The sequence below is a fragment of the Petromyzon marinus genome, chromosome 47, assembly GCF_048934315.1.
Source record: "Petromyzon marinus isolate PM22_M1 ecotype Great Lakes invasive population chromosome 47, UKy_Petmar_22M1.pri1.0, whole genome shotgun sequence".
In the NCBI taxonomy this organism is placed as follows: domain Eukaryota; kingdom Metazoa; phylum Chordata; class Hyperoartia; order Petromyzontiformes; family Petromyzontidae; genus Petromyzon; species Petromyzon marinus.
Genome location: NC_133713.1, coordinates 6,333,010 through 6,357,768, shown reverse-complemented (window position 1 = coordinate 6,357,768; position 24,759 = coordinate 6,333,010). Strand labels below are relative to the sequence as shown.

Here is a 24,759-nt window from a genome sequence, read left to right as displayed (position 1 = left end):
GCTCTAAATTAATTGAATCAACAAAATGTATATTCATCTTCTTTGGTTCTTTCGGTAAAGTCACGTAGAATGAGAATAAAATAATAAATTGATAAAATAAAATAACACAATAATATTCTCACGACGTTTCGGCCACAACACAAGCTGTCCTACCAGATAGTCTCGTCCCTTCACCTGATGAAGGCCGCTTGTGTTGTGGCCGAAACGTCGTGAGAATATTATTGTGTTATTTTATTTTATCAATTTATTATTTTATTCTCATTCTACGTGACTTTACCGAAAGAACCAAAGAAGATGAATCATTGCAGTCACGAAAGCTTTAAATCGAAAAATGTATATTGTGTTAAAGCGAAAGACATCTCTTCAACAACCTACATTGACGAGCAGCGGGGAAGCCGCGGTCAAATGAACCCCCCCCCCAACAAGCAGTATGCCTTCTTGGGAGGGCCCCAACCAGCAGTGGATTGCTCAAAGGGTGCTGTACTTGTACACGTGTGATTACGTTTTTGATTAAAGCAAGCCACCCGTGATGTATTTCCTTCCGATCGTAATTGTGACGAGGATGCCACTGTCGTGTAATAAACAAGTGGCTGCTGATGCTGCAACCAGAGTTCTTTCTGCCCCCCACTTATTCGTGGAATACCAGTAATAACGGAGAAATATAAAATAAATATCTACATAAATATGAAAAATTTATAAATATAAAATAAACATCTAGCTAAATATATGAATAAAATATAAATATAAAATATAAATGTAAAATATAAATATATGTTAATAAAATATTAATGTAAAATATAAAATAAATAAAAACATTCCTCCGTGGGTATCTGGATGCGAAGGCAATCCTGAATGGAGCGGGGGGGGGGGCAGGTCTCTGGCTGTGATCATCTGAAACGAGTTGTCCCGTGCAAGCGAGCGTGGCATCGAATGAAACGCGCGCGTGCATCCCCTCCCCTTCCGAAAACCGCTCCAGATTTAGGGGCTTTGTAAAGCAGGTGCCGTGTTTTATTAACCATCACGGCCGTCGTGGTCAACCGCGTGGTTTTCAATCGCTGCAAATCTGTTTACAAGAACCCCGGCTTTAGAACAGGTGGATAATAACAGCCCCGCTTCGCGGTCTTGAAATCCCGACGGCCTTGATGTGAACGGCGCGCCCGCTCCCCGCGGCATTTTGCGATCGTGCGACGCAAGTTGTCAACTTCAGCCGTAACAAATGGCCGCGTTTGCGGATGCAACGGCAGAACCTTGAAATTACACGGGAGATGCAGAGGGGGGGGGGGGGGGGGGGGCGGGCGGGGATGGATGGATGGGGGAGGGGGAGGTGGCGACGTTTTGGCGGACAGCTCGCGACGGTGGGGAAGACGCGCGACCTTACTCCAGGTCGGCGGAATGCCGCTCCGCTCACTCCCACAGCTCGGCAGGGCCGATTGGGGGGGGGGGGGCGGGGAGTTGAGGTGAGCGGACCTTTTCGTCGATGAGGCAACCGCCCTGTCATCTCACCGCGCGGGGATGACGGGGTGTCCTCCACGAGCATGGACGAGGACTGTTATGCAGAGAAAGTGACATCCGATTGCTCTTTTGCCACATCCTTCGTGAAGCCAGCCCACGGGTGGACCAGGAGGGGAGAGGGGGTGTTAAATGAGAGCGAGGGACAGCGGCACCTCCCTGTGATGTCGACACCCCAGGACCAATACTCGCTGGAGGCCTGCAACGACTATACTAGAAGGACTTCGACGAGTCGGTCGATAATGTTGTGTCTCTTCAACCACGGCCGCTGTGCTCCCTGGCTTGTAGACTCGAGTTGTGGAAGCAATTGCGATGCACACCGTGGTCGAGGATTGTGGCTAATGGATACATTAGCGCAGACAGGAATTCCATTTATCCACTTTAGAAGAAGAACACGTGTCACCTTTCTCGTCTGTCCTGTTGGCCTTCTGGGCTGATTGACAAGTCCGATGAGACCCAGAAGGTTTAAACTGGTCCAGAGGGTGCGTGATGAAACACATTGTGCTGTGAGTGTAGTCGGAAGGCTGAGACGCTGGTGGACTTAAATGAAAATCACAAAACTAGAAGGAATGGCTTCAGGGAGACTTTCATCCACTTGTGGATCGATCACGGTTGATGATGATGACTTTAAGTGGAAATATGAAATTCCTGACTGCCCATTAATTATATATCCTGACAGACACTTAACTGAAACATATATTTCTCAGAATGATGTATTTTTTTAAACACCTGTTGTTTTAAACAAACCAGTTATTTTATATATTCACTGAAGCGGCAACTTCATGCATTATTCAGTCCAGCGGAAGTTTGCCTGTTCTGTACTGATCGTGACTGTGAGGGGCATTTCACGAGTCCATTCATCGTCAGCCATGAATGATCCACTGCTGGATGAAGGCCTCTTCAAACCCGTTGCTACCTCTCGCTGGCTCATCTCACCACCGACGCTACCACCCACTGCGGATTCGTCACGGCTCGCGATCCAATGACATGGTGGGCGTCGTTCGGTGTAAAATGAACTTTTTTGGGGGGGGGGGAGGAGGGGGGAAGAGAGTCGATGGCTAAAGTACGAGCTGCAGTGCGAACGGTGTTACTTGTGAACCGCACGGCAAATTTTTAACTCCCATTCCAAGAAAGCCCTGGTTGGCTACTATCCAGTTTGCTCAGGTGATGATGACAATAATAATAATTTACATTTGTGAGGCGCGTTTCCAGTGGCCGATGTTACGTTCCAAAATCAAGAAAAGCCGCAAGTGAAAGACGTTCAATGCAAAGGAATGCCAGAAATAATAAAACAAACGTGGGCTCCCAGAATGAGTGTGTCATTAAGCTCTCAGCTGTCCAGGTCATAACCATCACCGCCGTCAGCCGTGGTCCATCCACTGCTGGATGAAGGCCTCCCCGAGCCTCCGCCACCTCCCAGAATCCCACCACGATGGATGTACCGATCCACGTGGCTCCTTCCTTCGCGCGAATTGCCTTCAATGTCTTCACCTTCACCGGACGCTCTCCATTCCTGGGCCGCCGAACACGCGCAAATCACTCGGTCGAGAAACGCCGAATAATTGTCGCCCCCCCCCCCTCCCCGACACCACAACGGTGAAAACCCGGCAAGGACTCTCCGGCAAAAAAAAAGTGTTCTGAGAGTCGGCGACGCTTTCCCCGGGTAAAACAATCGTAATAACCGGCAAACAAAAGGGAGAGAAAATAAACCCCGACGCCCCGTGTAAAGGTAGCGTTCTGCCGCAACACCCAAGAGACATGCATTCTTTTGAAGTTTTCCACGGGGTCGGTGGGTGGGAAATGAACAATGCGCATCGAGAAGAGCGGGGCGTACGGTCTCGCTCGAGGGGAACCGGTTGCCGAGTTGGTGGCTGTGGCGTAGGCGGGGGGGGGGTCGGATGATACGGTGACTCTCAGGTCGAATTCTTCCTGTCAAACGCTTGGCCGTGGGGGGTGACGGAGGGGCGGTTTGGGGGGAGAAGGGGCGGGGTGGGGTCCAATGGTTGTTGCACCGGTGAGAGACAGAAACGTGAAAGCGTTCCCCGTAGCTCCGTTTCGATGCTCATTTTCGGGTCACGCCGCTTGTGGTTCGGGGTTCTGTCCGACGTTTTTTCAAACGCCCTTCTGCGAGCTGCTTCTTCATTCCGTTCCTGAGGGAGCTCCCGAGCACGTGGAGCGATACCGTCGGACAACACATGGCGGTACGACCCGGAAACTCATCGGAGAGCGGGACAGCACAACCGCAAAAACCTAATGAGCAGTGGTAGTACAAGGCCTGGCTGTGGAATTGGGCCCAACATCCGTTTAAACGAGCAAGCTCCCCCTGTAGTGGTGTGACACATCCGCTTGGGCTCAACAGACAAGTCAGCTTTGATTAAAAAAAAGGATGTGCAACTACGGAACCGATTGCACGTTTGCTATTCATTATATACCTCCGGCCACCCTGTTATCCGTATGTATGTTGAACTTCTTTCCCACCGTACGTAGCCAACCGTGCTCATCGGAGGCGCGGGGAAAGACAACAAACTGCTGCCCGCTCCCTGGCATTGTGAATGTCCATGCCCAAGGCCTTCCTCCTCTTGCCCTCCGCCTATGACCGATGATCTCGTTCGCTCTACCAGAGAAACAACAACAAGAACAAAACACGCATCATTTCCCCCGTTACAGCCCACGTTCCACAGCAGCAACTCCGGATGCGCTCGCGTTGTGCTTGCGATTCACGGGACAGAGTTTTGCAAATCCTGACGGTAAAAGGCGTCCGTCACTCGGCACGGTCACGGCGCGTGTCCATCCAGGCCTCGCTCGCTGACAGCCGGAGCAAAGAACAACGATGACACTTTGGAATTAAGCTGTCTGGACGCGACAGACTTTTCTTTTTTTTTTGTTCACAAACAGCACCGTCCTTAACGGCCCCCCCCCCACCCGGCAAACATCTGTGCCGCTTTTACGCGCCAATGGCAAAACGTTTCCGTCAGCTTTTTTTTCTCGGCTCCTTAATTCCTGAACGAAGGACGCCGAGAAATTGTTTATAAGCGAGAGCCAGATGCGTCTCGTTTGGTGATGAATTGTGTTTTTTGAAGGTGTCTCCTCTCAACCAAAACATTTGTTTCGCTTTGCGTGCGGTGAATGGGCGCGCACGTGCCTGCGCGCTGAAAATGTCGGGGCATTTATCGGATGTCACTGAACCTCGATCTGAGATCCCTGCCCCTTGCATGAGAGCACTTCACTGCATCCTCCCCACCCTGGGAAACATCTGGAATGTCTCTTTGCGCTCGCGTGCGTGCGCGCGGGGATCGGTGGTGCAGTGGTTTGCGCGCTGCGCTGTGAACCCGCCGACCCGAGATCGATTATCTGAACCGGTCCTGGATATATCCCCCCCCCCCCCTATGTCGCCTCAGCCTCAAATGAGCACCTGGTGTGGTGTGTGAACATCGCCACTCGTAAGATGAAGGCGGCTGGGCATGGCGCTGGCCACCCAGCCTCTCTTGCACGGCATCGTTGGGGGCATTGACAAAATATGCGGGAACGATGGGGGCATTGGTCAATTTACCACCCTTTGCTGCGCCAGGGAAGTGAATGATGGATAATGTGAATGATAGATATCACGAATGATGGATAATAGTGAATATTCGATCAAGTCAATGATGGATAAAGTGAATGATGGATAACGTGATTGATGGATAAAGTTAATGATGGATAACGTGAATGATATTTATTGGTTCTTTCGGTAAAGTCACATAGAAGGGAAAAAATAAAATATTTTATTGTGACTTTACCGAAAGAACCAAGAATATTAATCTCTGCAGTCACGAAAGCTTTAAATCAAAATTTTACGTGAATGATGTATAAAGTGAATGATGTATAAAGTGAATGATGTATAACGTGAATGATGTATAACGTAAATACTGGATAGCGTGAATGATGTATAAAGTGAATGATGTATAATGTGAATGATGTATAACGTGAATAATGTATACTGTGAATGATGTATAAAGTGAATGATGCATAGCGTGAATGATGTATAAAGTGAATGATGTATAAACTGAATGATGTATAAAGTGAATGATGTATAAAGTGAATGATGGATAGCGTGAATGATGTATAAAGTGAATGATGTATAAAGTGAATGATGTATAACGTGAATGATGTATAAAGTGAATGATGTATAAAGTGAATGATGTATAACGTGAATGATGTATAAAGTGAATGATGTATAATGTGAATGATGTATAACGTGAATAATGTATAATGTGAATGATGTATAAAGTGAATGATGCATAGCGTGAATGATGTATAAAGTGAATGATGGATAACGTGAATGATGTATAAAGTGAATGATGGATAACGTGAATGATGTATAATGTGAATGATGCATAGCGTGAATGATGTATAATGTGAATGATGTATAAAGTGAATGATGTATAACGTGAATGATGCATAGCGTGAATGATGCATAGCGTGAATGATGTATAACGTGAATGATGCATAACGTGAATGATGTATAACGTGAATGATGCATAGCGTGAATGATGGGTAATGCTTCGTCCGTTTGTTTGCCTCCAAACCCTTGGACACCCAGCTTGCGAAAAAACCGCCGGTTCGATCAAACCCAAATCTCTGAGGAATTCCACTGCCGGAACGGAACCAGGTGGTTCCGAGATGGCATAACCGGGCAGCGCATAGCGGCCCGGTGTGCATAAACAGCTGCGACAATAAATGCCGATTTTGCTCGGCCTGCATTTTTTTTATTTCGCTCTCGCGAGAAACTCGTGACTTTACCGTTACGTAGCGCCTTGTCCTGCGGTGGCGTTTTTATTTATTTATTTCCCCCCCTTCAAATTGCTTAAAGTGCATGACTTAAACAGCCCGACGTGACAACGTACACCAATGGTGAAATTGCAGGAACGTATTGTGCGCGCTGTGCCCTGCGTGCGGTGACATGCCTTGGAATTGCCAGAATACAGCCCTTGAACCGGGCTTCATTCCAGTGGCAGGTGTGCGTCGGTCCCTGTGGCCCCCACAGCACGCTCGTACTTGCTGCTGCTGTAGCTGCTGCTGCTGCTGTTGCTGCTACGCTAACCTGCTAACACAATTATCGCCATTGTGCACGAGTCGGATAGAAAGAGCTGCAGCGTAGCGACAATCGGCGAGCGTGCGTTCAAAAAAAAAAACGTTGCCCCACCTTCCCCACCACCCAAAAGATCCTGGCTTCCACCGCCGGGAATGACGTTCTTGCAGGGCGATGGAAATAACCTCGTGGCGTCTCTCCAAGCCGCAGAAATCGAGTCGCCGTGGCATTGTGCCTTGCGTGTGTTTTTTTTACCTCCGCCTTATTTGTCTGTTACGTGCGAGCGCATAATTAATCGATTGGTAATTTATTTCGTTCGGACAACGCCGCGTTGGTGTGATGTTCTTGTATAATAGAGGGGTTTTTTTTGGGTTAGATCGCGTAAATATATAAATGCGTCGTTAAAACCCGCCACCACCCGACACCACCCGACACAGCCAACTAGTAAGGGTTGTCACGTCGACAAAGCGTGCCAATTCCATAATTGTAATTTTATTATATTGACACAATCTAACCCAAATTTAACTAATTACGAACCATAATGTTGGTTGTGAAAGCCTACGCGTAAAATGTAATAAATGTAATTGAATCGGTTCAAATATATTCCTTCGCTCACAATGATGCATGCAGCGATGGTTGTGAGTTATGATGCACTCCGTGTGCTCCTGTTGTGACTACAGGGCCAGAGCAAACGAGACACACGGAAAAAATTACGATCCATGCAAGATAAAAAAAAAATGTTATGTCTTAAAGCGAAACGTGACTGACCTTGAATCATGGACATCCATCTAATTGTCAAGAGAGAGAGAGAGATCAATCGTCGTGCACAATTTGACCTTGAGGATTCACTACAGAACGGGAAAAAAAACCCGATTTGAGTGTTCAGTTGGGTATCTTCACGCCTTGGAACGGCTTATAGTGCTGTTCCAAGGTCATATATTTAAAAAAAAACCACCGTTGGCTTGATAACGAGACTTTAGGTGATCCTGTAGGTCAGGGGAAGACGTGATTCATTCGGGGGGGTCTCATGGCCATGAAAGGTGACTTCTGAACATAGTACCAAGTTTCCTGTTTTGCACAAGCAGAAGCTATTGTTATGGGGGCTCCCTCGGTAGAGGGCTTTGATTCCACGACCACCAGGAACTCACTAATCGTTCATAAACGCTGGAGAACAAAGCTGGGCGTGGCAGGCCACACGCGTGTCATCCAGCAAAGGGGTTGGTGGATCACGAACACACTCGTGTGACCCAGCGAGGGGTTGGCGGAGCACGATCACGTAGAGAATTTGTGACAGAGGCACTTGTCTGTGGGGTGGCCATCAGATGGCGGTACAGCAAGCAGGATTGTGAACCCGCCTGCTTCAAACCTGGTTCGGTGTTGGTTTTCTCCGGCTACTCTCGTGTTTTTCATCCCTCACGTAAAAAATAAACACTCCTCGGAAATGAATTTGGTCAAACAGAGCAATGCAGGACAGTCCCCAAAAGGCGTCTCTTGAGACGTAACAAAAAAACGCTCCACGGATTATTCATTTTTGACCAAGGACACTTCAAACTTGATTTGAACTAAAGAGTGAGGACACTTCTTGAAGAAGAAAAAATTGCGGCGGATTTTTACAAAACATCCAAATGCACAAGAACCCTCCTGAGAGAGAGAGAGAAGAAACAAAAATAGTCTTAGGATTTTGTCAATGCTTTTCTGACTAAATACGGTAAATGTATTTTCGTGAATGCGCATACAAGGCAAATGCATGGACGACGCGTTGAAAGTTTTTCACTGCAAATGCCCTCTCGCAGGAGACGGGGCTACGGGAAGAAGACAGCACGCGGGTTTATAGCACGTGGCAACAATAAGAATTGTTCGAGGTTTCGCTTAGAAATCCCACGTTGCATGGAGATTATATATATTTAAAAAAAGTGTGTCTGGCTCCATAACTCAGATCGCAAAGGTGCACTCACGATGAAACATTGAAACAAATAAAAAGAGGACTCCGATTCGCCGCTGATCCCTCGAGAGGAGCGACTCCTGTCAGACGGGGCGACCCGTTTGGCAGGTTTTATCCATGTCGTGAAAGCACCGAGTTTTGTACATGCACCCCGACTCAAGGCCCCCCTCCCTCCCCTCCCCTTTCTTTTCCTCGTCGACATTCCAAACGTCTGTTCACAAGCTGGCGCGAAGGGAAAAAAATCAGAAGGGCGTTCGAATGACCTCCTCCTGCCAATCCCTCCCCTCGGTTGCCGCTCAGCCGCGCCACCGCTTGAGACGGTCCATTGCAAGGAGAGGACCCCTCTGCGCGTGGCCCGTGGGTTCGTCCGCTTTCTTTCTACGGACATTGAAACCCGCAGAGGTCACCCCGAGCTCGCGGGAATTCCAGTTGCAAAGTTGTGGGGGGGGGGGGGCAAAACGCGTCGTTACGTTACCGCCCCCCCCTCCCTCCCCACTTTTTTTTGGCTGATGATTGAGCTGAGCTGAGCTGCGAGGTGGTGGGGGGGGCGTGTTGTGTGCGGATTCATTCCGCGTGCTTCTGTCGCCCTCTACTGGCGCGTCTGAGAAACTGGCGCGTTGCGGTGATTTCGGAGTCTGGCGTGCATCATGTTGGCAGTTTGTTCACGAGGTAGAAATGCCAATGTCCCAGGTCTGCTGCGGGCACACGAGAGAGAGAGAATTGGTGGTGGTGCTGGTGGTGGTTTTTCTGTTCCACCATTTAAGGCGTGTTCAGTGATGGGGCCCATCTGAACGTAACTCGCCCATGCTGGACATCTGAGAAAGAGAGTTTCACAGCTCACCGGATTTCCTCCAGTCTCAAATAAAGATTCGGATAAGTTGAAGGGTTTTTTTTTGTTTAAATCGGTACGTCGTTCAGAGATAATTCGCTTGTAGATACCCCGCTGCAGTGGCAGCAAGAAATTGTATAGAAAAGAATCCAACGCCTCGGCACGTCTCCCCCAATATTAAATCGTCTAACGCTCTCCTCGGTAAGACCCTGCGCCCATCGCTTTCGCGCAATGTTCTGTCACCTGCTGGGTAGAGGGGCCCCTTTTTCAATTCAGTGCGCTATCTATAAATGGATCGACCTGCATATTATCCGCAATATGCTTCACGTGAACCTCTCCAGCCACTGGAGGTCGCTGCAACGTTACAACAACAACAAACCGAATGGAGTTGATAACGCTGTTAACGCTCCCTTCATTGTGACCCGTAACTTAACCTCATCACGCTTATAAAGCGCTTTAACTAAAGCGCTTTAACAGTGAATTAACGATGGTACATAAACATTCCCCGTGGCATGGGACGAGATGGAATGGCGCGGTGAATGTTGTGAATATGAGGAGGAGGAGGAGGATGCGTGACGGCAAACGGAGGTGAAGGTGACGAGATGAACGAGTCGATGGAGGATGACCGTGGAGACGGGGAGGGTATCGGTGGTGATGACATGCGGGGGAGGGGTAGACGAGGAAGGGCAGGCGAGCGAGACTAGATGGGTCTTTAAAAGAGGAGCTAAAGATCGTGAGTGGCTGACCGTTTGACATGTAGAGAGGGAGTCCATTCCGGTGCAGAGGGGGCTGAGAGCGAGAAGGAACGGGACCGTGATTGAGCACAGTGAGGAGGGGGAAACGGAGAGAGACATCTGGGATTGTGAACGCGGAGAGCGAGAAGTAGCGTAGAGCGAGACGAAGGGACCGAGACCCTTCTTACGGACCGAGCAACTCCCAACACTGGCGCTGGCCCATTGGCTCGTTCACGTAGGAGAGCCACCGTCGATCACACACAGATCTTCGCAGCCGCTTGTAATCCGAGAAGTGTGTTTCTCCTGGGCTGGGCCACCCCTTAAGTGTTCCATCTTCTCTCGAGCTCTCGCCACGCGCTACTGCGGGCATCGTTTCGACTTGCTGGAGATGCCCGCAGCAAAGCAGCGCGTGGAGAAAGCTTTTTGAAGGCGTCACTGGCTTGACCCGACACGGGATTGCGTTGCAAAGTGTGCGTGCTCTTTCGTTGCCTGCCTGCAGGGACATCCAGGATCCATCGGCCCTCAGGGACCAAAAGGAGTTCCAGGCTTTCCAGGCCCCGAGGGCGTATCAGGCGCCACGGGAAGGAAAGGAGATGAAGGGACCCCAGGTTTTGCCGGGGAGAAGGGAGAAAAAGTGAGTTGGCCAGGTCTTCTTGATTGCATGAGGGTACACACGCATATATCTGTCATGCTTTTTTTAAAATTTCTGTAATGATATTTATCATTAATAATTACTACATTCCTTGATTGTTCATTCCTAAATGCTTTTCAGGGTGGTAGGCACTTGTGTGCTGGTCAAACGCAAACGTTGCTGGGTCAAGTTATAAGGCATTATTTCGGGTAGATGAAACTGATGACCTTTTGACCTGTAAGATGTTTTAATTGCAATATGTTCTTTCTTCACAGGGCCCCATTGGCGTCCCAGGCTTCCCTGGTAATAATGGTGTTCCGGTGAGTGGAGGCCACCTGTTCTTTAACCGAAAACAACTGCAACCGCACCATAATCGTAATGATGATGCTGTAAAATGCTGGGAAGAGGATCAGCGTCGTTAAAGGCTTCCCCCAAAATATATTCGTCTCATTTGTATGGATGGCTGACCAGCACGCGATGCACAAAGCATGGTCGCGGTAGTTGGTCGGCCTAGCAAATCAAAAGCAATACGATAAAATCATCATCTAGATATCACGTAAAATGAAAGAAGTATGGGTTTCAAAAGCCAGGCGCAAATTTCGACGGCCGCTTGCGGTGTGCTGTGCGGTGTTGGGGGGGGGGCGGCTCTTTGGAGGGCGAGCCGAAGGATTCGCTCTCCGTGAAAGCCGCGGTGTAATCGGCACGCTGCCGACGGACGCGGCAGCCGGGGTTTGAGGCCGCGCCCGGCCGCTGACGAGGCCTCGCCCGATGCGAGGTTCTCGCCGCTGCAGAGTTAGGGGAGGGCTTTTCGAGAGCGCTCCCCCAATTCCAGGGGCTTCGGCAAAGGAGGGGACGGATGAAAGGCCCCTCCACCGAACCTCAACCCCGCTTTTTTTTTACACAACCGACGAGCACCCCCGGGCCCATAGTGGGAGGAATGCTGCTTAAAAAAAAAAAGAAATTTAAGCGTGATGGATGGCAATGTGAGGATTGTAATGTAGAGTTTGTCATCAAAGAAGATTGTCACTGCAGTCACGAAAGCTTTAAATCAAAATTTAAGATTGTCTTGCGTAGAGTGCCGAGTGGGAATTTCTCCGCCCGCCGCCCGTTTGACTCTGAGCTCCCCTTAGGGACCTGAAAGTGTTTGAGCTTCGTGTTTCCGATCAACAAAGCGCAGACACAGACCATGCACCCCCTGCTGAAATGCAGTTTGCATCATTCTAAGTAGAATCTGTCTCTGCTTGTGCCACTGCTATGGCCATGTGGCTGTAATACGATTTTTTTGGGGGGGGGGCAATTTCACAAACAAAGTTACGTCGATTGCTGCAAAAATCAGTAAGCGGATAACATTTCTTTTTTAAGCTGTAACTTGACAATTATGTAGCTATAATTCATATTATCGTAAACGGCATCATCTTCATAGATGCTCTAGGCAGCTTCTGACAAAAGCGTTGTGCCGAGTCGCTTAGATTTGGTCGTGAGAATTGTCTTTAAACTCACCGGTCAGCTGGAACGATGATAATCGGTGTGTTTTAAACGATCGAACAACACGACATTTAAATTCGTTTGGCTGTGTCAGGTAGTGGAGGGGTCACAACGACACACATTTGGTCAGATCGTTACGTGGCCTAAACTCAAATAATCAATTATGAATACCATTGATCGCTTAGAAATATAGCAATAATAATAATGATGATGTTTTTGAAAGAGTGCCTTTGTTACCAGAGCATCTCAGGGTACTTTACAGAAAATAAAAACATCATTTACTAAATAAATGTTTTACAGTTGAGCTAAAATAACCTAAGAGATGTTAAAAAAACAGCTGCAATAAATATCCGCATATTTCTGCCGTAACTAACGTGACACGTCATACTCAAAAACTGTAAATGTTGTGGATTCACTCTTCAACACACTGGTAGGCTAAAGTAGTGAACTATGTCTTTTGTCAACGTAACACTTTTTTGCTGATTGGCCGTGTCGGGTGGTGGAGGGTTACGACACATTTATAAATAACGAGATCTAACCCAAAAACCTTTATTATGAATAATATTGATCGCGAAAGCCTACGTGTTAAACTAACGTGACACGTTTATCGATTTTCCACAATACAGGTATCCCTCGATTTAAGAAAGGGATGCGCGTTCTTCAAAAGACATGCGTAAAACTACATTTCGTAAATGCGGAAATGGATTTTCCGATTAAATTGATACGAAACATTAGGCATGTGTCTCGGACAATTCTACTCCTAACGTAAAAACGATACATCACGATACAAATAATCATCATGAAGAACATGAATATTCAAACGATTTTGCATAATAATTAATTTCAAACACAAAATTATTACCCTCTTCAGAGAACTCGCCAAAAAGATCCTGCTGGCACGTTGGAAAGACTGGACAGCTGACGTGAAAGCGTCACTGCACCTTCGCACCTCCGATTAGCGCCGTTGGCTACGCGCAGTGCGAAATAAGTTCTACGTGCTGTGACGCACGTGACTGTTGCACTGCAGGGGACACGTGACGCTGTCGCGGATGGACGATGACGGCGCAGCCTCCCGCGTGGCTTCTCGCTTGATGGTCTCGCGGCAGCGCGTGGCCTCGGTGACATTTCGTGGTAGCGAAATTTTGTCAACCAAACGGTCGTAGATCGAGCGACCACTCTACCTGTACTTGACGTTGCGTGCGCATCTAGGGCCACCCTGGCCAGCCCGGAGTGAGGGGTATCCCCGGCCTCGATGGCTGCAACGGCACGAGGGGAGACGCCGGTTTCTCCGGAGATGACGGATACCCCGGATCGTCGGGCCGCCCGGTGAGCTTCCCTCCCATCGCCAGCAAAAATACAAACGCTTTTGAAAACAGACGTACAGATGAATAACTTATCAATGTATGCTAAAACTATTTAACTAAACTTCTTTTCTATTTGATCAGGTAAGACCCCACTGAGCTACGTAGCTCTTTTTTCACAAGTGATAGCTCAACAAAGTGGCTTATCATCGTGTGGAAATTTATAGCGGCCAAATACTCTAAATTAATGTCGATTCTAAATGGGGAGGGTAAAAACCTGAGAACCCAGAGAAAATTCCACGCGGGGAGAATATGCAATTAAACCACAGAATCCATATCCGTATTATTATTTTTTTGCTACGTAATGATTCGTGGTATAATTCGCTGAAATATCAGCAACTAGGAGATTATGCTGCTGCCACTGTGTAAGTGTGAGCACGCTGGCAATCCAGAGGTGTACGTTTGATTCGATCTCCCGGTACTGAAGTTAAAACATTGGTTTGTAAAATCCCTCCGCCTCTGTCTAACCAACAGCACGAATGTATAGGGGTACCGAGAGGTGACCCCCACTTGTTTAGTCTATATATCGGCCGCAGGGTCCGGAGGGCTTTCCAGCGCTGGGGATGGGAAGTGGACCCAGGGGGGGTTTGTGCCAGGGCTCAGGGGGTCTCAGCCAGGGCTCAGGGGGTCTGTGGAGATACATTGTGTCCACTCTCACCTATTGCAATACATCTGACCAGTGTGGAATAGTAGACCTAGAATATCAAACTCTTTGGTTCTTTCGGTAAAGTCACGTAGGTAGAAAAATAATAGATCGCGACGTTTCGAACACAACACGAGCAATCGTCATCAGGTGGGACAACCACAGCAAGAAGCAACTGCTGAAGTAGGCGAGAGATCTGCCGTGGCACGAGGTTATATAGGCCTCAGCAGTAGGGGGGGAGAGTTTTTTCTTGCTGTGGTTGTCCCACCTGATGACGATTGCTTGTGTTGCAATCGAAACGTCGTGATCTATTATGTTTCTACCTACGTGACTTTACCGAAAGAACCAAAGAGTATGGATTCCTGCAGTCACGAATGCTTCAAATCCAGAATATCATCTCAAGGGGTTCTCTAGACCAGTTCCAGCCCTTCTGGCAGCAGTGGTATCATAAATAAATTGTAGGGCTGCACTTTAACATTTTCTTTATTTCCCAGCTATGAGGATTAATGAATTAAACTAAATTACGAATCATAATATTGGTCCTGAAAGCCAACGTTTATAATTAAGAAAACTAATATTTCAATGAGCACAGGGAAAGCAAATGTTTCGAATGGAATTCAATGCATTTGTGTCTGTGTGATTGTTTCACGCAGGGAATAGTTGGGCCTAAAGGCCAGAAAGGAGAACCTGTCACCACACCTCCTGGATACAAGGGCGCGACGGTACATTAATCCACAACTTTCACATTGTCACGTCATCTTGCTGCTGCTGCACAACAAAAACCATGGTTTCACATTAGAAAGGATTATGAAAAAGGATTAAAGATTTGCATTTATAGGTGGCGCTTGATTGCCCCGGCATCTCACATTTCATCTAAATCCATTTCCAATGCCTTACGGCAGACCAGCGTGAGAGACGCCAGTGGCAACTGCCTCTGTGCAGCTCAAAGTGTAGACCGCGCCTGCCTGCAACTGGGTGGCCTTGGCCAGAAACACATCACACGAATTCTGGTTTTTCGTTCTATTTGGCTTAAAGCTCCAGCTCTTAGAATAAAAAAATGATCGGGTTTGCTGTCATGTGTTTACAGCACCATGCCTCTCTGCAGATGAGCACATGAGCAGATGAGAATGCTCTGCTCCCTTGTTAACGTGGATTATAACAAAAAGGTCATTGGAATGTATCGCAGAAGTAGGTCTGGGAAATCACCCTCAGCGGGCCGTTCTCTAACACACTTTCTTGGACAATGGCGGAATTTTTTTTTTAAGTACAAGACGACAAAAACGAAATCTTTGTCTGTGAATTCATCCGTTATCTTTCAACCCACATTTTTTTGCTCTTATAATTTGAACATAAAGTGGGCTTGTATTTTTTTTTTTACAAATACACATTGGAAAATGTGTTTTCTCTTGCAGGGAGAGAATGGCTACCCAGGACAAGATGGCCTCCCTGTGAGTCCTGTTGCACTTCCAGTCTGATGAGATAGGCTCCCGTCTGGTGGCTACACAACATTTAGACGTGATGTTGTGCATCCCCTCGACACTCGAGGAGTCGCGGGGGGGGGTCCCTCGTGAGGAGCCTCGGACACCTGGGGGGGCTTCCCTCCAGTGGTCATTTTGTCCGCGTTTATTTAGTTCTTTGCTTTGCTATGAGCCTTAGTCTAGTTGTTATCGAGTCAGGTCTCCGTGTGTGGACTTTTAACTATTTTACAATTTTTATTCCACCCGGTAAGGCCCACTGAGATAGACAGTTCTTTTTTTGAAGTAACCTGGCTATCACAAATGATAGCTCAACGAAGTGACTTATCACGTGACAATGTATAACAGCCAAACACTCTAAACGCGTGATGTTGATTCTTAATGTGGAGGGGAAAACCGGTGGTCCCGGAGAAAAATCCACGTGACCACGGGGAGAACATTCAATCTCCGAATATATGCAGCCGTAAGGATCGACATCAAACCCACGATCTCCTGTATTCCAGGCGAGGGAGTTAACATCTTGGCACTGTGGATTTAATTTAATCGTTCTCTTAGTCCAACTAAAGCAGTCATGCATTTAGTCCTGTCTTAGCTGTTAAATGTCGGTGTGAGGGTCAAGACATTTCACCCACATCCCTACGATTACCAGCTGAACTTATAAACTGAAACGTAATTTCTTTAGAACTATTTGTGTTTAGTTGGTTGTCCTTCCCCCGCACCTCCAATTAGCACGGTTGGCTACGTACGGTGGAAAATAAGTTCAACACGCATACATACAACCGATTGTCATTTACTGATTTGAACAATCAGTGTAAACTACATGTAAAGCCACCTTACCATTGTCCATATTCCTCAGTGCACTGCTGTCTCTAATGATGTTACAAAATGATCTTAGTCTGCGTGATAGTTCGGACTCGTTCATTTTGGCGCATCATCGTCAGTCGTCGTCACCACAACGCTGGGTTTTGATTTTCATCCTCTCATAGCCATTGTCAGCTAAAAATGTATTCTAAAAACACGATTGAATATTTTCGTCTGCAATATCATCAACACGGTTCACTCCGGTGTTCACTCGCGAAACCACAATGCACCGCTGCTGTGGCAGCAGAGAGACGCAGACAGGCAGTAGTGAATACAATATATATTTTTAATCACGGTGTACCTTGGTGCCATCTGCCAGTATCGCCCGGTTTATTAAAAAATTATTGACAATGGGCACAGAAAACAAATGAATCTGGACACATTGTTTGCATGGCCATGCTGTGAGTCCGTTTGCTATGTTGTGCCACTGCACCACAACAACAACAACAGCTGCCATTCGCCACAGCGCTTGTGCCAGGCAAGGTGCACTTATAGTCGTGCATGCATACACATGTACACTTCATCGCTGTGGTTTTGCTGATTGCGCTCGAAATGGCAATCCATAAAACTGGGCAAAAATGGAAACGAACGCTCATTGTAGGGAGGAGTGGAAAGCATATCGTAGATGTCGAACACCAGCCAATGAAATGCTAGAGCCCTGCCTTGAACCCTAATCAGCTAGCCAATCAGTGAATAGCAGTCGCCCTCCCACTCCCGCTGACCCCAACCCAGCCTCCGCCACTTCACTAGGGCCCCTTTTCAACCACTGTGCTTGCTTTTCCATTGTGGTGTTTCACAGCACATCTGATGGTCAATTGAACCCTAGAATTCCCCTGCTGAGCGTTCTCATCATCTTACACTGTGCGCGTACGCATGCATGAATGGGTGTGCGTACGAATGCGTCCATATTTAGGGTGGGTCACGAATAGCCAAATTTGCCTCCCCCGCCCTCACAATGACAAATTGCTCAATCGGTGCTCTTTGCGAGCCGCTTGCCTCGCCCCGGCACACACGCCAAATCTGCGTGGCCGTTCTCTCGTCCGTTTATTCCCTGATTTGACGTCTCCTTTGACCGCGACGGTGAGAGGGGGGTCGCAGTGGGCGTTCATGATTGTACATTTACGTTTACCTGATTTGCAATTTACCAATGAAACGCCTGGAATCAGAAGGCTAGTTGTTGCTCATGTGGCTTCATTTGCCATCACTGGGCTTTTGACTCATTGGCCCAAAAATTGCTTATTGGTACCACTCAGGGTGGCAGATGCTATCAGTGATTTCTTTGGGGAATTTTACTGAAAGAGCGCACACATTTATGATAGCAAGGCGACCATGGTAGCTATCTCTGGAAAACGATCATTGCACAAGGTTACTGTGGTTGTGTTTGACAGAGAATGTCATTTAAGAATAAGGACGAAACAAAAACGAGATATGAAACGTCTCCAGAATGTGCAAATAAATATTACGTTCGTCTGTAAAACAGACGACATGTGCACAAAGATGTCTGTTTATGCTGGACACTGGTAGCATATGCCACCCCAGTTAGGAACCGTTCAACCCCCTTGGATCATGGGCTATTGTTGTCGTGTTGTTCCGTTGCATTGTTTCATTGTATTGTTCTCTTTTTGGCCTCAGGGCCAGAGCGGATTTGTGGGGCAACCAGGACCAGCCGGCACCCCAGGACCTCTGGGCTTCCCTGTAAGTTGGCCTTTGCATTGAGGCCAGAGGGGGGGTGGGGGGGTGTGTGGAGGCATTCAACAGCTCTGGGCGGGCACGACACAATCAAACGTTAAACAAACCTCAAACGAATTTTGATTTAAACCTTAAACGCTTAAGCAGAATGAGTAACCATACCATCTGCATTTGTCTCTCGTGCATTCCGCTGTAGGCCTCGTCCCCTCCGCACCCCTCTCCCCCATCATGTCTGTGTCAGAGGGCTTGCGTCGCCCGCCCCTTGCCTAAATGTACAATAAGAATTCACAGGGCAGGCCGAGTGGCGTCGCGTAACATTCGCCCCCTGCTGGCCCTCGTGGAGACATCCCCAGCGTCGCGAGTGCAAAAACTCGTAGCTCCTTGGCCTGCCGAGGAGGCGTGTGCGACGATGCACCCATCAGTCATGGGTTGGACTCGGGTCGCACACACGATGCAATTCGTAGAGTCATTCGATACGTTTCAGTCTGTGTTGGAAACTCACCTCTTTAAACTGGTCTTCACGCCCAAGTGCAGGCCGTTTACCCGGCTGGTTCTGTTTATTCCCTGCTTTGCATACACGGCGACGCATTGGGATCTACGGGTGAAATGCGCCACTTTACAAATGTAAATTATTATTACGTGGGAATTGATTCGTTATGACGCCACATTAATTCTGAGCTTGCTTTTTGTGATGTAATGAACTCGACGGACAGGAATCACAGCGGTTCATGCGAACGAGAAAGGCAGACCAATCGAGGCGGACAATTCTTGAAGATGCACAAGCTATGCCCAAGACAGACAGCACAATAAAGACAATAGATCACACAATAGGGGCAACATCAACGATGCACACAATGCAAAGGAGACGGCACAAACGAGGCAAACAGTGCAAATGAGGCAAAAGAGAATCGATGCTTCTGATTTCCCATTGTCTACTTTGACTTCCCATCCTCTACTCTGATTTCCCATTGTCTACTCTGATTTCCCATTGTCTACTCTGATTTCCCATCGTCTACTTTGATTTCCCATCCTCTACTCTGATTTCCCATTGTCTACTCTGATTTCCCATTGTCTACTCTGATTTCCCATTGTCTACTCTGATTTCCCATCCTCTACTCTGATTTCCCATCGTCTACTCTGATTTCCCATTGTCTACTCTGATTTCCCATTGTCTACTCTGATTTTCCCATTGTCTACTCTGATTTTCCATTGTCTACTCTGATTTCCCGTTGTCTACTTTGATTTCCTATTGTCTATTCTGATTTATGGGGGGGTTAGCCGTTATGACCACAAAACTATAAAACTATTTTTTATTTGACCAGGTAAGGCCCACTGAGCTGTATAGCTCTTTTTCAGAAGCAATCTGGCCACAAATGACAGGTTCATACAAGTGGCTTATCACATATATAGCAACCAAATACCCTAAACGCATGCCTCTAAATGTGGAGGGAAAACCCGGAGGACCCGGAGAAAAATCCACACGACCACGGCAAGAGAGACACGCAAACTCCAAATATACAGTGGCCTATCACGTGGAAATTTATGGCAGCGAAATATTCTAAATGCATGTTAATTCTAAATGTAGAGGGGAAAATTCTAAATGTGGAGGGAAAAACCGGAGGACCCGGAGAAAAATCCACACGACCACGGGGAGCATATGCAAACTCCAAATTCTATTGGTGTCAGGGTCAGGATCGAACCCTCGACTTACTGCATACCAGGCGAGGGAGTTAACAACTCGCTACCATGGCATCCCCAAGCTTCCGTACTGCTTTGTAATTGGTATAAATCCCACAGCCATGATGGTGGGCATTTGCTTCAGCGTTGAGGCCATTGTGTCCTCAACAACTTTCCCACAGTGACTTGCAAAGGCATTGCGGGAGCGTGAATAATAACGCATCTCACTGCCTAACTCCTGGCAGATCGCTCCGCGAGACGCGCGGATCCTTCCCCGCATTTCACGCTTTCGCGAATCGTCCCGAACAGCCGCACGAACGCGGAGCGGCCCGGGGGGCTTCAGGGTGCACGGTCAGGGACGTCGATCTGTGACAACCCTGTACCCGACTCTGATGTAACCCAGCTTCAACTAACCAACCAACCGAGCGAGCGAGCAAGCGAGAAACCGACCAGACGAGAAACGTAAACAACGCCTTCCAGTTTTGAAATCTTTGACGCGCCCGCTCCCCCCAAAAATATTGGCCTCAATGCAGCGACGATCTGCCAAAATTCGGAAAGACTCCCTGGGGGGGGGGGGGAAGAATGCCATTTAGGCTTGGCGCTCGCCACGCCGCGAGACTGTGCGTTGCCCCGTGAGCTCACCCACTGTCCCGTGACGAGTTACAATAGCACCTGTCCGCCCCAGAAGCACACGCAAAACCTCCACGGCTCGCTCCGCTGGCTGCGTTTAATAAAAAAAAATAGAAGAAGAAGAAAAAAACAGCACGGTCCGAATGCATCGCAGTGTGTGGGAACGCGTTGCCAAAAAACGGTTCAAAAAATGTGCCCGTTCACACGGCAGGGAGAAGTTGCGCGACAGGCAGTCGGGTAAAGCGGAATGTTGCGTCTCGGTACTTGGGGGGGGGGGGGGGGGGCTTTTGTTGTTGGTTACCATTCCACGTTGGCTGTGCTCCAGCCAGAAGTTTCCCTTGGCCCCTCTGAGAGCATTGCCGACGGGATAAGCACAGGAGGGGGGCCAGTGCGCTGTTGGTGGTCTCTTCAGTTGACTTCGCACCGCTCTGTTCAATGCCGCTCAAACAAACACGCCGAGGACCGGCGTCGGGTTTATATCTCGGCTCCGCTTGTGTTCGACGAGAACCACAATGCATCTGCTGCTGCCGCTGTTGCAAGGACCCCTTACCTCTCTGGGATGCTGCAAAATTGTAACCGGAATTGCGTGCTGCGCCTGGTTGTGCTTTGCTCTGACAATTCAATTAATTGCCAAGACAGTTAATCAGTTCCTATGTGATGTTGTTCGTAGGGTCCACCCGGCCCACCTGGCTTGCAAGGAGAAATGGTAAAATTGAAACGTGCATCTGCTTACAGTGTTTGCAATGTTTTTTTTTATATATATGCCGGGCGCTGGTGGCTTACGCTGCAAGCCTCTAATCGAGCGCCGTGGAGGTGACGGGTTGATGGATCGCGTAAATATTGTGTAACTCCCTCCGTGAACCACATGCCATCTCCAGGATGTGGTGGCAGTACAACAAGCGGGCTCATTCCATCTGTGGAGGGATTCACTGTCACTCCCCCGTGCCCACCTCACCCCCCACCTAACGTTTTCTCGGGGTGCTACGGCTTCCTGAGACATATACAGGAGAACCCCTCGTAACGACGGTCATTGGTCCCACGAAACCGGCCGTTAAGTGATTTGGTGGTTAAACGAAAAACAGGAAATACACGTTTAAAGGATTAATTCGTTCTGATAGCATCGAAAATTACAATTTTTCATCCAAAAAAGTACTTTATGAGATTTAGATAATGGATATTAATACATAAAGATGATTATAACATTGTAAACACATAATATTTAAAAAATCGGTGCTTTATCAATGCATTAATTAATATTACAGCCTCTCGTTAACAGGGGAATGGTCGGTAAGCAAACACAGTGGGCTCTATGGAGGGACCACTACTGTACACTACACTACTATACACCATGCACTACTATACACTACACTACTATACACCATGCACTACTATACACTACACTACTATACACTACGCTACTATACACTACACTACTATACACTACACTACTATACACCATACACTACTATACACTACACTACTATACACTACACTACTATACACTACACTACTGTACACTACTATACACTACACTACTATATACTATACACTACTATACACTACACTACTATATGCTACACTACTATACGCTACTATACACTACACTATACACGACTATACACTACACTACTATACATTGCTATACACTACTATACACTACACTATAATACACTACACTGTACAACTACTATGCACTACACTATACATTACGCATTGGGCTCTATGGAGGCCCGTCGTTAAGCGATTAGTCGTTGACAGGGATGGTCGTTAAGAGGGGTTCTGCTGTATAAGCACACGTTCGTAGAGTTGGCCAGTATCCCAATACAGGATGCCAGAGCTTGGGTAATTGATGGCGGCGGTTTTGGCGGACTTCCCGCTTGCCTGTGATTTTCCCACGCCTCCATGTGAAAGAATATTAACTTTTGCGTCGCATATTCTAGTGTCGCTATAGTCAAGGGGCATGAACGATGTTGTGTTAAGATTGCAACTATATGCTAATATTATTATTTTTGCACAATAGTCACCGTGACGTGTTCATGTACAAGGACTCCTCTACTTACGAACGAGTTAGGTTTCAGAGGTCTGTTCGTAAGTCGATTTGTTCGTTAGTCCAACTTTGTTCCTGTCGATTCCAAACATGTTGTACGGCATGCACACTAACAACGGGGAATGAATGTAAAAGTTGTATAATCTCCTGTAGACGTAGATCCCACTGGTTTTTCACGTTCTGCAGATGTAGATGCCACCACCGCCATCTATTGCACGGTGATTGAACTTACGACTCTTGGTACGAGCAGGCAACTTGACATACGGGACAGGTTTGTTCGTATCTCTGAAAGTTCGTTAGTAGAGGAGTCTCTGTACAGGATTAGCAGTTGGCAATATAACAATATAACAGTGGATCTTTGCAATGTTTGTGTTGCGTTCGTGAACAGGGCAACCCGGGTATTGGACGCCAAGGAGAAAGAGGTGAAAAGGTGAGATCTGGCGGACGTTATGCGATGTAAAGCGCCTCCGGTGAAGCCGTAAATAAACTGTTTTGCTGTGTTGAGATGAACACGTGTTTTGCGTGTTTCAAGATTATTTTTGCTTTAGCCAGGTGAGAACGGTTTCGAAAGGTAATTCATCCAAGCTGACCTTTATTCTGTGAAATGTATTCCGTTTCATGTCCATTTGTGTTCACGCACTGTTTCACAATTCTTTTGTAATGCGATTGCTTTTGCGCCGATTGCTATGTTGTTTTTTGCTCCGATTTCGATTCACTTCATTGTTGTGCTTTATGTTAAGTTGCATCTTTTTTATGTCGTTTTTGGGTGACCCGAAACTCTCTTGCAAGTGACATTCCTCCATCCTGGTCTCTTGAGTTCTCACACCTGGTTAGACAAAATAAACTTCAACTCGTTCTCTCAACCCCTCTGGCCCTGCCTTCTCCGCGCCCCCTACCGTGCTGTGCCGATGCTAGGGTGAAGTCGGCCCTCCTGGTCCTCCCTGGAACGGCTCTCCAGTCAAGGGGCCTGGCACCAGCCCCCTGCTAAAGGGGCTGAGTGGAGACAAGGTCAGGCACCGACATTGTCACGCCAAGGCACCCACTTGTCTGAAACTCCATGACCACTCAAGTATTTGCGTTGTGTGTATGCCGAGTGTAGTACCGCAATGGTTAACAGCGCTTGCGCCTACAGTCTGTTAAGGCAATACGGGTGATCTTTGTCTTTATCTTTGTTTGTGGGAGCGGTAGTGTGGTGGTTAGCACGCTACTCAACCTGAATTCGATTCCCACTCACATACAACATCAGTGACGATAACCTCAACCAGTCCTGGGCCTTCCCAACGTCGACTCAGCCTCATTTGTGTATATCGGTGCTTCCTGGGATTCCAATGGAACATTCAATTTTGATGTACAATTCAGTTATATATATGCATTTATATCGTACGTGCCAAAACATCGGCCTGTCCCACAAATAAGGCATATTTTCTACAACCGTAATTACCGTAGAAATGACGACGGCCCTTTCTGTGTGTGTGATTACGATGTGTGAATCTCCACCGCACTGCCCGCACGAGCGGTGGGGGAGGGGGGAAACGCAAAAATCGCGCAAAAAGCGATTGTTGTAGATTCAGATGGGAGCACTCATCAGCTGAAGCGCGGCACATTCGCAGCCCCCTTAATCCTGCGCCACGCCGCGGGACCGCCGAGTGTGAAAATCTTCCGCCCGATGCAGCTTGCAATCAGAGGTCTCGGTGTCGCAGTGGCGGCCGCTGGATGAATACATTGGTGGGACACGGAAGGCCGCCGGGGGGGTCTAAGGAAGGGAGGAGTGAAGACGAGGGGATGGGGGGGGGGGTGGTAGGAGGAAGGTGGAATGCAGTTTATGAGCGGGTACAAGAAAAAAAATTACTCGACGCATTCAACCGATTGATCGGTCTTCGTTTTACGTGCCAATGTCGCCCACAATAAAGTTGTGCATCGGTGCAACATTGCAGCGGAACGGGAATGGTACATGGGGGGGGGGGGTGTGCGGAGCAACGGGAATGAATACGGAAACCCCGTCACGACCTCGGAGGCTAACACAGACCGAGCAGAGTTAAATTACAAACTGCGCCCAAAATGAGGTGCAGCCATGCGGCAACAAATAGCATAAGAAAGGTAAGCAGTAGATCAAATAAAATAAATGAAGTGAATGTCAAGTAAAGAGCCTTAAAAAGGAAAAAATATATATAATAGGTG

General features: G+C 47.8%; 1 protein-coding gene across 3 annotated transcripts in view; it reads left to right on the top strand.

The window, feature by feature from the left end:
* The window catches only part of COL4A6 (collagen type IV alpha 6 chain), a 186,591-nt gene that overhangs the window by 99,991 nt on the left and 61,841 nt on the right, over positions 1–24,759 (top strand). For all 3 annotated transcript variants that reach the window (XM_076074332.1, XM_032971838.2, XM_076074331.1), the window contains exons 5-13: positions 10,582–10,716; positions 10,989–11,033; positions 13,408–13,524; positions 14,856–14,924; positions 15,615–15,650; positions 18,171–18,233; positions 21,205–21,240; positions 22,970–23,011; positions 23,497–23,589. In XM_076074332.1, the coding sequence (XP_075930447.1) occupies positions 10,582–10,716; positions 10,989–11,033; positions 13,408–13,524; positions 14,856–14,924; positions 15,615–15,650; positions 18,171–18,233; positions 21,205–21,240; positions 22,970–23,011; positions 23,497–23,589 (636 nt within the window). The remainder of the gene's footprint in view (positions 1–10,581; positions 10,717–10,988; positions 11,034–13,407; positions 13,525–14,855; positions 14,925–15,614; positions 15,651–18,170; positions 18,234–21,204; positions 21,241–22,969; positions 23,012–23,496; positions 23,590–24,759) is intronic.